A 13,753-nucleotide genomic window follows, 5' to 3' on the forward strand; every position below is an offset into this window, starting at 1 on the left:
GATAGGACTTGCGGTTTAAAAGCAAAATCGCAAAAAACTAAACAACCCCTAAAAATGTCAACTTGAATCGCGATTTATTTAAAAAGCGCTCCGGCGATTTTTTTTTGTTTTTTGATTTTTCTCATCTATGAACATTGTAGTTTCAGAATCCGCAAAAACTTCCCAGGTGTAAGCACCTTCCATTTAAATTTGATTCAAGAGCACCGTGTATTTCAATGAAATTTTGCCTAGATATTGAAAAATTCATTGATATTTTGTATTTTTTTTTTCTGTTTATAAATTGAGGTAGGCTTCGATTAGCTTAAGAATCTTCCTTCCTTTTGACTAGTATCATTCCAAGATGCCGCAACGCAATTCTTATATGTATGTAAATGAGAAATCAACCGGTTTCGCTATTACTAACTTATCTTATTGTTATTATTTTCATTCTGTATTTTAATAGGAATCCCCTTAAATGCGACGATATTCAGTTCATTAACATCCAGAACCAGAAGGCAAACTAAATGTATTATTGTTTCTAGAACTATTCTTGTCCTAAAGCAAATCAAAGTGCTCCTTTGAGTTATGGCAAAATCACTCTGACTAGCCAGACTACATAGTTTTTTGTTTTTCGATTTTAAGTAGCCATGTGATGTTATCAAGGTATAATATTGATGTTGTTGTTGTTTGGGTGATTCAATCTGTCTGTTGCATTATTGTTGGACGATGCTCCTCAATATTGCTTTGCTATGGCTATGGTTTTATTGCAAATTGACCACAAAAAGTAATGGCCGACCGACCGGCCCTTGCCTTGTGGCAAATGAATCTTTTACCAAAACTAGTTCTTGTCATTTACAATCTTTGTTCTTAACTATTTCCTGGTGAATGAATCCTTTCGTAATTTGATGATGATAACCTTGAAATATATTGCAGGTTTTTTCCACGAAAGAGAAATGTTTGGTAGTGGTGGTGGTGTTTAGTTTCAGTGATTGTTAATGGATAAGAATCTTACAAACATATGTAAGTGGATAGGGAGTTGTTGGTTTGGAATTTATATTGAAAGATCTATGGACAATTTGCTATGATGTTGAACACAATAATAAAAAGCGGTTTTCGAAATTTTCTCTGGATTTTGGTTTGGCTTAAGGTCATATTAAAAATTAAAAACAAATGTTTTTTGTTTTTATTTTACTATTTCTATTGATCTAACATTTCGATCAGGCATTGACTTTAGAAAATAAATAAAAACATTTGTTATATATAAATAATATAATAAATATAAAATAAAAATATTTACTGAAAATTTCTATTAAAAATTCAACAAAAATTGAATTTTTATTCGATTTTTATATAATTTTTGTTTTTATTTTTTATATAATTTTTTTAATTTCAATTAAATTTTCATATACATTCGTAAAAGTTTTATTTTTAATTTTAACTCACCTTAACTATATATGCATATGTTATACTAATGGCAATTGTGGGAAATGGTGAACTCATCAAAAACCAATCTCTCGTTCTTGGATCGGATTTGTTGTCCATAAGATCCCGCCAGCCATCATAGATTGAGGTAAGTAAATTCTGTAATGGAAGAAACACACAACAAAATAATAAATAACAAATTGTTTATGAAATAATAAATTGATTTGTTAGAATTCAAATAAATTAGATTCTAGCATTTATAAATACAACAAAAAAGTATTGGAAAAAATAATAATAATGATAAGAATATGGTTAGTTAATAACTTCACCTCTCCACAACAACAACGACAAATCACTCAAGTAATTTGTTCATTACAATAACAAATGTGTTTAGATTTCCTCAATGAATTAAAAAAAAACAAAAGCCGGTAGCATAAGGCAGCGTGTTCAATTGCGATTTAATGTGATTTAATTGTTTAATTACAACATTTATAAATGCAAGGGGACAATGGGGTGGAACGATAAAACCATATAGACTACCTACCTACAAACAATCCTCTAACAACCTTAAGGCAAAAATTTTGAATTTTATGAAGGGCTGCAAAAAGATTCGAGACATGTTCTTAAACAGCTTTTTGACGAAAATTTGTGAAATTTCTTGTGGATGGTAGCCGAAAGTGTCGATCGATAAGTCCATATTGGAACCAATCTATGTCTAGAAGAAGTATTAAGTCTGTCTGGTTACTTTCTCAGAGAGTAAGGGGTTCTTATTCTCTTTTGCTAGAAAATTGTAAAAAGTAAACAAACACCTTCCCAGCAAAAACCAGCAAGCAATCAGCTGGCTTGCCAAAACAGAACAATTTGTCCGCCAATAAAATAGGCAAACACGTTGTATTTTATTAAAAATAAAAAAGAAAATGAAACAAAAAAGTATTTTTCCACTTTACAAATTTGTTCTCCATAAAACAATACAATTAGACTATGCTTTTCCACAATATTTTTTTTTTTAATTTTCACAAACATAAATCAACAAAAAACTAAAAACAGATGATTGACTGTTTTCAGGAAGAAGAAGAATTGCTAGTGCTTGCTCGAAGAAATTTGTCCTGCAAGAATTTGCAAACTCTCAGTGAAAGAACTGCCAAAATGTCTCGAATCGCTCTCCTTTGCTGTTTTTTTTTGTTTTAACAGACGACTTCCAGCAACAATTGGTACAAGTTGTTACACATTTTAGGGTAACCAGACAGACCTATTAATATGTGAAAAGTTTGCGCCCAAACAGTTACTCTATTCGAGATTTATCGTGCACACCATTTTTGCGGTACATTTTAAAGTTTTGTGGGGGATGTACACGAAGGAGTGGATCGAGTAGTTTCGCAATGTAGAGAAAGTGAAAAAGAGATAGAGAGTTTATCAATGGTAGTTTGTTTTGCCTTTCATTGTTTGGTTTTTCTCCTGCCTCTGCCCTCACATGAACACTGCATCAAAACGTGGGTTCTTGGCGATCAATTCAATATTTCGTAATTTACTTATGTATGAATAACAACCCTCGTATCTGTGTCATTTGTTTTCGATTTTTAATTTCATTAACTGTTATGCATAAGATTAATTTTAAGCATATAAATAATCTGTCAAGCCATAGCTAATCCCGCTACACTATTTTAGATAACAGGACAGAGTAAAACAATTAAGTAGTAATTGAAATTAATATTGGAAAAAATGTTTTCCATAAAAAGAATAATTAAAACAGGTTTAAAATTCATTTTTTATCGGACTTTGGGAATTGAGGAATTTTATAGTAAACAAAAATATCTTAATTAATATTGGCCTTAAATTAAATAAAATTGCTTTGGAACAAGTCTGAAATCAATTAAAATCAATGAAATATATAGTACACGTGTATGAACTACCATTTCGAGCGACATGCCCTTGTTAAAATAATGGGTTAGTGGGGGGTTTTATAATGAGTATTTTTGCTGTGGTTGTAAGAAGCTACGACAAAACTTGGAGCTATTTTGGAGGCTTTGCTATATACCTAAAAAATGTGGAAACAATTCTCAAAACTCGATTTAAAAAATGTTACCAAAAATAAAATAAATTGTTAAATATTTTTATGAAAAAAAAAAAAACAAAAACATTGTTAAAATGTTAAAATAAAAAAATACCAACAACAAGTTAAAAAAATATTAACAAAATTTATATTTTTTTAAAATGAAAATTCCAAAACCAGGTCAAAATTAAATTTGTTTTAATTAAAAAAAAAACTTTTTTAATTATTACCAAAGAAAATAAAAAGAAAAAATTTTTTAATTTTTTATAGCACTTTTTGGGATTTTTAAATTTTAAGGTACATTTTTCCGAAATAAGAAAAACAGCATTAATGTCAACGCCTGCACGTTGTCGTAACGACAGAGAATAACGAATTCAAATGAGAGCTATGACAGCCCTTGTTTAACAAAGGGACATTACTCTCCCATCAATTCTCTATTCTCTCTCATTTATTTTGGACACCAATGAAAAACAGGGTCACACCACGCTCTCTCTCCTTCCAATATGTGGACTTAATTATACCCCCAGCCCATAGTCCAGTGTTAATCACTACTGGGCTCGCGAGCCGTGTCTGTGTGAACACACACAATCTCAATTGTGGTGAGTTTGAACGTTACTCTCACCACCGATCATCTTTTTTCTTTTAGCAATGAATCAACGCACACGATGTTTATCTATCTATCAGTATGTTGATGTTAGCGATAGGAGGGTTGTTAAGCAATCAAATGTATGTGTATGAGTGTGTCGTTGATCATTTTGCACAGTAAATGTTTGCCAAAAATTCTTTTGGATGGTGAATGAAACAACTCGGCAAAGCATAGCCGAAGTTACATTTCAGCAATCGTACGGTTTCCATCTTTTTACATTGAAAAGTTTGTGGTTTTGTTTTGGTTGTGAAAATGAAACGATTCAGAGAAGCTGAAAAGTTTGTGGCTTTATGTGATTGGTACACGCAGAGAAAAAAATATTTACCGCTTTTGTTGGAACAAAAATATTTGTTTTGGTTCCAAAAATGTATTTGTTTTGTTCAAACATTGTAATCCAAATCCAAAAATACCATCTTTTGTTCCAAACATAGAAAACAAAAACAACTTTCGAATTTCCGCAATATTGTAAAAATCGTTAACAATACCGATTGTAGGAACTATCATAATCTAATTTTGTTTACAAAAAGTATTGTCAACCCAGAAAACCAGCCCAGAAATTTTTGATTTGAGTGTATATACTTCTCATATAAACTTTTCACATAACTTGAATATAAATGTCGCGTATAATAATGCAATCATTGATGAACACAATACATGGTTTGCTGCATTGGCTGACAACAAAGACAAACAAAAAGCCACAAGCACCCACCACAACATAAGGAATAATTAAACACCATAACAAACTCCGGTATAACACCAAACCTCAAAGCACAATGAAGATAGAAGAATGAAACAAATAAAGACAAGAGTCTCATTGTTGGTATACATACCCACAAAAACAAAGATAAAGGCATCATCTCATACAAACAAAACTCACCATAATTGTTTTTTTCAACACGGCATCGAATAGCGAGAGAAGAGAAAAAATTGTCGAAGAAAAGAGAGAACTATTGTCCAGTTGACAAAAACTATTTTTGGATTTAACAAAACCCAATTGTTGGAATCACAATACTACATTTGGAACATAACAATATCTTTACAATACATATTTTGCTCTTCGAATATTGTTGGATCAATCATATTTTTTTCTCTACGTGTACGGGAATCGTTTTGTTTCTTTCCGTTCATTGATCTGAGCCCACTCCTTTGGGTATCTCCTCAACAAAAGTTAAGTTAATGTTGAGCTTAAATTGTGCGCGCGATTACTGGTCAAGTAATATCAGGTTCGATTATTGATTATATTATTTCACACCATCGAATACATCCACAACAAAAATTAAGTGCAATATAGGGACATGTCAATTCGTTGTGATTATTTTGGGGCAGCTTGTCTTTGCTGTCCCTATTAGGATGGCATAATTTTATTTCGAGGATAAGTCCGTACTTCCTGAGAGCCCAAAAGCTCTTACGTTACGAATTGACTATCCGATTTGGATACACATCAAGTTTCAAGAAGATCTATATCCAAAAATAGGGTGTTTTTGGTCCAGCTTGTCCTTGCGGTTCCTATTACGATGGCACATACTTCCTGAGGCTCCAAAAGCTCTTAAAAACCCTGCCGGCAAAAAAAAAACTGACTGATGAGCACGGTATGTTACGAAGTGATTATTCGATTTAGATACACATCAAGTTCCAAGAAGATCTATATATCCGACAACGCCTCCGGGGACCTCCCTCCTTAGGTGAATATTTTGGCTTATGTACAATTTACGATCTAAGCTCGAATATCTATATATCCGGCAACACCTCCGGGGACCCACCTCACAAAGGTGAATATTTTGGCTTATGTACAATTTACGATCTAAGCTCGTTTTGAAAAGTTGATCGAACATAGCCTTTGTGCTCCTGTTATTTGTGCGCAGGTCCATGGTACAATATCTCAAAAAATCCTAGGGTGACCAACTAATATGGCTGGTTAACACTATAACTATCGAATGGAATGACCACTTGTAGAGAAGGTTTTCATGCCTAAAATACTCAGGAAATTTAAGCCAGCTTACCGCCGATGTTCTGGTCAGGTCCGTCAGATTGAACCGAGACCTTCTCAATGCTGTGGTAGACCTCCCAACCTTTGCACATCGTAATATTTCTCTCAAACTTATTATTTCACGATTTTGCTTGGAAACCGCAAGTCCAACCCAAATGGAGCTAAAGAAAATGTTGTAGCTGTGAAAATTCTCTACAGGACTGACGTTTATGATTTGTTCTCAGGCTGTACCATTTTTGAGATAAAGAAGCTCAGTTTACATTTTTAGGTTTTTTTGTTAGGGTTTCGCGATTTTACTGGAATACGGAAAGTCTTATCGGCATGGGACCTGAGAAAATCTTATAGCTGTGAAAACTCTCTACAAAACTGGCTTATGTAATTTTTCCTAGGTTGTACCTTTTTTTTTAGATATACAGTAATTTCTGGTTACCTGCATTATTCATAGCTGCATTTTGGCGTTACCTGACCAAAAATCTGTTTATAGGCAACTATTCTCTAGATTCCGTTCAAGATATTATGTTTTAGTGCACATTCAATAGCTGCATTTTCGGCATAGCTGCATCAAAATTTTGGTGATTTTACTTCAATTTGGTTGTAAAATTTACATATATCTGCACAAGAAAAAATTTTAAATTTTTTGCGAACTCAAAACAAGGATGAAATTCAACAACTCTGATTTTGTACTGATAAGAAGTGTGCAAAACAAATACAACACAAGAAAAGATAATGAATTGTACAAAATTGTAACGTTTTCTTTCCCGAACTTGAAATGTCTCTCACTTTATTATTTCAACATTGCTTATAGCTGCACATCATATGCACGTAAGTAATATTGAAGATATCGGCCTTGTTGGGCAGGTAAGCGAATTTAAGCTTCCTGCATTTTAGGGATTGCTGCACAAGAAGTCGTGCAATTTTTGATTGTGCAGGTAAGCAAAAAATACTGTATAAGTTTAAGTTGGGAAATTGCAGTCATGGCATTGTTTTATAAGGAGACGATACAGAATTGAATTGAATTTGAATTGTCCCAGTTTCAACTTCTATATCTCAAAAGTTGTAAAACCTACGAAAATATCATTAATTTCAATCTTGTAGAGAATTTTGATAGCTACAACATTTTCTTTATTCCCATTTTGATAGGACTTGCGGTTTCCAAGCAAAATCGTGAAAACCTTAACAACCCCTAAAAATGTCAACTTGAATCGCGATTTATTTAAAAAGCGCTCCGGCGATTTTTTTGTTTTTTGATTTTTCTCATCTATGAACATTGTAGTTTCAGAATCCGCAAAAACTTCCCAGGTGGAAGCACCTTCCATTTAATTGTACATTGATATTATGACACAAGAAATCTAAAAAAATCGTCGGTGGCCAACTAAAATAGATGTTCCTTCAGACACTCCTCTCCAAAAGTTCAAAATGTCCGCTTAATTGCAGTTAAATGCCTTCTCAAGGATTGCTTTGAAATTTGTATCGAAGATACTCCTGGTTGGGAGCCACTGTGGTGCAGTGGTAAGCACGTCCGCCTTGTCCGTCCGGAAGGAGTGGACCTATAAGCACCACCTTCGAATTTCGTCTAATATTCGAAGAAATATTCCGAAATTATGTATGGGAGGTACCCGAAGGAGTGGACCGATTGAGTTCAAATTGGAACCTCATCTAACCTCACGATGTGCAAAGTATGGATCCAGAGTTATCGTGTGCACAATTTTTCCGAACATTTTTGAACTTTTGTGGAGGACGTACCTGAAGGAGTGGACCGATACGGCTTATCTTCGAACTTAAGCTAAGTTTGCTCAAAATATTACGAAGACCAAATTGTGGACCGAATCGGCAGATCCGAGCTATCTTGCGCTCCAACCACTGCACATAGTGTCATAGGTCTTTTTTTACGTTTCAGGATATTTTCTCATGAAACTTATACCATTATATGGGGGCAGTAAATACAAGCTGCTACAACAAAAATCAAAGCGATTCGTGAACAGGTGCTAAACTGAACTTTTCCGAAATTTTGTGTGAGAGGTACCCGAAGCAGTGGACCGATTGTGTCCAAATTGGAACCTCATCTAAGTCTCGTAGAAATTTCAGGATGTGCAAAGTATGGATCAAATCGGTTACTTCCTTCAAGAGTTATCGTGCGCACAAATTTTCCGATCATTTGAGAACTTTTGTGGGGAGGTACCGGAAGGAATGGACCGATATAACCGATCTTCGAACTTAAACTAAGTTTGGACAAAATATTACGAAAGCCAAATTTTGGACCCTATCGGTTGATCCGTTCGAGATTTATCGTGCGCTCCAGCCAGCCAGCCAGACTGACAGACGGCTAAATCAACTCCAAATCGATGAGGCACATTTTGCCCGTATAAAAGTGTATATACCCTCGTTAGCATAAATGCTGAGGGTATAAAAATATAGAAAAATGATCGGACTTCGTAAAATTGCGGTTTACCATCACTTTTCGAATCATTTTGAAATTTTCATAGTGGCTAGTGGGGAGATATGGGATCCAAAATGTGGCAATATTTAGACCCACTGCTTCATACAACTCCCGCCTTAAAGTTTTTGTGTAGTCTTTGTTACAATGCCGTACATTTATTCGCCATACTTCTCTCGACAATGGCCCGAATGTTCCAAAAAACCCACCCAAGTGGTATTCTTGCAATATAAGAAGGATAATTTTTTTGGATAGACTGTGTTTATTGAAATAATTAGGACCCACAGGGCATGTCAGGAAATAAGTGTTTATTTTTTGGCCACTAGAATAAATAGTTAAATACGTAGTCATAACTTTTAGTAGCCACCTAATTCAACTACTTATTTTAGTGGCAAAACATAGCCAGGGAGCTCACGTGACATGCCCTTGTTAAAATAAGGGGTTAGTAAGAGGTTTTGTAATGAGTATTTTTGGTTGAGAAGTAGTACATTTAGTTCCACCACTCCTCTTATTATTTTTATACTCTCATGGGCGAGGGTGGTGGGGAAGATGGTTATTATTTCCATATTTCAAAATGTTTATCCCCCATAACTAATTCCTAATAAAATATTTTATTCTCCCAGTTTTTTTATATAATACCCCGGTTTATCCCCAAATCCCCTTCAGCCATTGCCTACTACTTATTGTCAACACTTTATGTCACTCAGCTTTTAATTTCCTGGTTTTATCAATGAATTGCAGTTTTTGTTTTCTTATTAATAAATTTTATTTTATTAATCATCACCAAAGATGCCGAGGTGATGTACCACCGCACAAGTTGTTGCATATTGAAATATGGAAATATGGCTATTGCGGTTGCACGAACTTTTATTAAATTGTAAACAACAATAAACAACTATTAATTGATTGTGGGAATTATTAGTGATTTGTTTTAAAGTAGTGCGTGTTGTTTACTTTGTTAGTTGAAGAACACACAAACTGAAAAATAGCTTTTTCGCGAGAGAAATGTATAAGAAAAAATTCCCATAAAATAAAACTTTTATTGCTACTGCAGGGGCTGGATTCTTGTTCCATGAAAATTTGAAATGAAAAATATTTCCTTTATATTTTTTTTCATTGACAGTTTTTTCCTTTATAAAAGTTTTCAGTTCACATTTTCATAGAAACAGAATTGAGCCCCAGGCTTAACTGAATATAAAATTTTTTTTTTTTAATTATTTTAATTGTTCATAAATTTCATTTAAAAGTTTTAAAATCCATTAAATTCTGGTCTAGAATATTCATATTTTATTTAGAAGTTAGTTGATTATTGAGCATCTTTTGTTGTGCTTTCAACCGTTTAAAAAACGGCTGTTTTTCGCACACACATATAACGGTGGTTCCAAATGTTTAGCCATTGATTGTGTTATACTCTTTTATACTCATTTACTCTCCCTAAAAATGTGAGTGATTTGGAGATTTTTGTTTCCATTTGGTTTAACAACATTATAACAGTTTGTATAACACTCAAATTATAATTCACTCAGAGTAGGATTCACTAACAACTCTCCAAACACACAAAAACTCATTCACTCATTATAAAAATGATCAACATCAAGTGCCTCTTTCCGGTTCTCTCTCTCTATCCTCTAATTAATCAATACATGCTCATTTGTTATGTCCAACCGTGGTTGTTGTTATGAGATTCAATGCCTTATGTGAATTTGTTTGTTGTTGTTTATATTGTTATTGTAAATGATTGCTGTTGTTTTTGTTTGCTTAATTGAATGTTTTTATACCTCTAGAACAGTACAAGAGGGCGTATGATGTTTGTTTAGAATTTTGTTACGACTAACCAAAGGTGTTTGTTTTTGAGGTTAGAATGAATTAAAACGGTTTGTAATGAAAAGAAAATAGAATAATTTAATAAATATAAATAAAAAACTTGTAAGGAAACAAGAAAATAAATAAATTTAAAATAACTAAATTAAAATAACCAAATGTAATCAGAAGAAAATAGAATAATTCAATAAATATAAATAGAAAAACATGTAAGGGCACAATAAAATTAATAAAATAAAAATACAGTTAGTCAACTATATTATTGCAAACGATGAATTTTTAAAAATGTAGATGTTTATTTATGAATTACTACAAGAAATTCTTTCAATAATGTTGGGCTTTTTGTAAATATCTGTTGATTTACCTGTTAATGACAACATCAAGCCAATAAATCCAGAAATCGGTTGGAAATAACAAAAACAATGGGCAAAAAGGATAGGTACCTGGTATTTGTGGTGTCAACTAAATATTTGCAAAATGAATTAATGTGCAATAAAATCGTGGGGTTTCCCCGCGATTTTTTGCATTTAAGGATTTTTAAGACCTTTATGGTATGTGGACATATAGATCCATAATTTTTGATCATAAATTAATTTTTGTGTGTGTAATATAGACGGTATACTCAGAAAAAGGGAAAGTCAGGTAAACGGTTTCGGAAAATATGCTACATTTGGTCTATTCCAATTATAATAATGGTAAATCCGAAAGAGAAATCCCTAAAATCACCTCTCGTAAGCTGAGAAGTGTATACAACATCATATACCGAACCGAGAAAGAAGCCAGGCTCAAACTGAGGGCGTTACATGGCAGGTCCAAAATAGCAACCGCGACTGTAGAACGATTAAAGAAATTAACGAAATAGCCCAAAGCAGCACCAGAAAATACCTTTTTCTAATTAAAAATGATTTTGGAGTAAGTGTGTTACATGGAAAAGTGCTACATAATAACAAGCACTCATCTCGAGCGACTAGGTAAAAACCATTGCCCTCCCACAGCACAATATATAGAAACTATTCAGACTTGTTATAGACAACTTTTCACGCCATCTTTAGTGTTGGGATGGCGTTATATTTTCTGATGAGACTAAAATTATGTTGTACTATCACAATGGACCTCTAAAAGTATTGGGAAAACCCCTGAAAGCCATGGAAAACAAAAATGTAATACATACCGTAAAGTTCGGAAAACTGTTAGTTATGGTATGGGGTTTTATACCAAGCAGTGACGTTGGTAAAATCCTGATTTTGGAAGAAACATTGACATAGGAGGTTTATTTAGATGTTTTAAGAAAAGATTTAACCAAAAACGTCAAGAAATTTGGGCCTGTTGACCCTGAAAATTCAAACAAATTGCAATATAAGTACTACCAAGACAACGACCCTAAGAATAAATCTAATTTATGTAAGACTTGGTTGTTATACAGCTGTACCAAAGTCATTTACACCCCGTTCCAGTGTCTAGATATAAACCCCATCGAAAATTCATAAGTACACCTGAAGGAAAAAGTCGGGAGTAAGTGGACCACTAACCTGGGAGACTAAATAAAATGCAATAAAGAAGAATGACTAAAAAATACCATTGGACTATGACATTCCGAAACTTATTTATTAAATTCAGATGCGTTTGCAAGCTGTTTTTGGTGCCAAATGTGGGTATACGAAATATTAGAACCAATTTTTCGAAAAATAACGTGAAAGACTGAAAAGTTGTGAATTTTGCAATTCTTTAGTTGACAGTGCAAATAATGAGTTGTACTCATTTTTGTTAATTTTAAGAAAATGTTTAGTGAAATTTAGCTACTTTTTATTTTATTATATTAATAAACATGTGTAAGGATTGCATTGTTAACAAAAATATTAATAATGATATTTATTTATACCAATAAAATGATGTTTTATTTAACATTTTGTAATAATTTTGGTTTTGCAATAATTAAGTTGACTAACTGTAAGTAAACACTTTTTAGGGCAAAATAAAAACGAAAAAAAATCATATAAACCGGCATCTAGTGTTTGACCAGAATTTATTACATCAACAAAGGTTGAGCAAAAACTAAAATAAACAAGTAAGAATGGCGTTAAGTTCGGCCGGGCCGAACTTTTTATACCCTCCCTTTTATACCCCGCATTGAAGTAAATATTAACAATTACAATGGGACCTTTAACAAAATGTAGACTTATGATGTCTGATTTTTTTGCAAATGATGTTTTGTACCTTTCAAAAATATCGAAAATCCGTGTTGGCGTTTTAGGGGGAGTTATATAAAGACCTATACCAACAAATTTCTGGTGGAAAGTTGTATACACCCAACGAAGACTAAACACCAAATTTCAGCCGTTTCGGTGGCCCACAACCTTCAAAATATCGAAAATCGGAAGGTACCGTTCTATGGGGACTATATGAAGATGTGGACCTATACCGACTAATTTCAGATGGAAAGTTTTGTATCCCCAACGAAGACTAAATACCAAATTTCAGCCATTTCTGAGGATACTGAGGTCATAACCTTCAAAATACCGAAAATTGGGAGCTACCAATCTGTGAAGACTTTGACCTGAACCGACAAAGTTGAGCTGGAAAGTTTTATAGCCCCAACGGAGACTAAATACAAAATTTCAGCCATTTCGGTGGGATATTGAGACTAAAACAACCTTCAAAATACAGAAAATAGGGGAGTACCGCTCTGCGGGGGCTATATTAAGACGTTGATCTATGTATCCGACAAATTTTTGCTGGAAAGTTTTATACCCCAAGGAAGTCTGAATACGAAATTCCAGCCAGTGGTATATTAAAGCTATAACCCTGAAAATGCCCAAAATCGGGAGGTAAATTTTAGACAAATTTCTCGTGGAAAGTTTTATACCGCCAACGAAGACTAAATACCAAAAATTCAGCCATTTTAGTAGTATATTGAGGTCACAACCTTCAAAATACCGAAAATCGGGAGGAACCGTTCTATGGGGGCTATATGAAGACGTGGACCTAGACCTACAAATTTCAGGTGAAAAGTTTTATACGCGTAAAGAAGACTAAATTCCAAATTTCAGCTATTTCGGTGGGATATTGAGGCTAATACCTTCAAAATACAGAAAATCGGAAGGTACCGTTCTATGGGGGCTATATGAAGACGTAGACCTAGACCTACAAATTTAAGGTGGAGAGTTTTATACCCCTAAAGAAGACTAAAGACCAAAGTTTAGCCATTTCAGTAGTATATTGTGGTCACAACCTTCAAAATACCGAAAATCGGGAGCTACCGTTCTATGGGGGCTATGTCAAAACGTGGACCTATCGACAAAATTCGGGTGGAAAGTTGTATACCCCCAACGAAGACTAAATACCAAATTTCAGCCATTTCGGGGCGATATTGAGGTCAAAATTTTCAAAATACCGAAAATCGCGTGGTACTGTTCT

The 13,753-nt window shown here is 33.6% G+C and overlaps 1 protein-coding gene across 2 annotated transcripts in view; it reads right to left on the minus strand.

Annotated features, from left to right (window-relative positions):
• Elovl7 (ELOVL fatty acid elongase 7) overlaps positions 1-13,753 on the minus strand; it is a 145,682-nt gene that overhangs the window by 26,151 nt on the left and 105,778 nt on the right. For both annotated transcript variants that reach the window (XM_073961970.1, XM_073961969.1), the window contains exon 2: positions 1,423-1,560. In XM_073961970.1, the coding sequence (XP_073818071.1) occupies positions 1,423-1,560 (138 nt within the window). The remainder of the gene's footprint in view (positions 1-1,422; positions 1,561-13,753) is intronic.

The sequence above is a fragment of the Musca autumnalis genome, unplaced genomic scaffold (assembly GCF_047663935.1).
Source record: "Musca autumnalis isolate F117 unplaced genomic scaffold, ASM4766393v1 scaffold_1, whole genome shotgun sequence".
NCBI classification, from domain to species: domain Eukaryota; kingdom Metazoa; phylum Arthropoda; class Insecta; order Diptera; family Muscidae; genus Musca; species Musca autumnalis.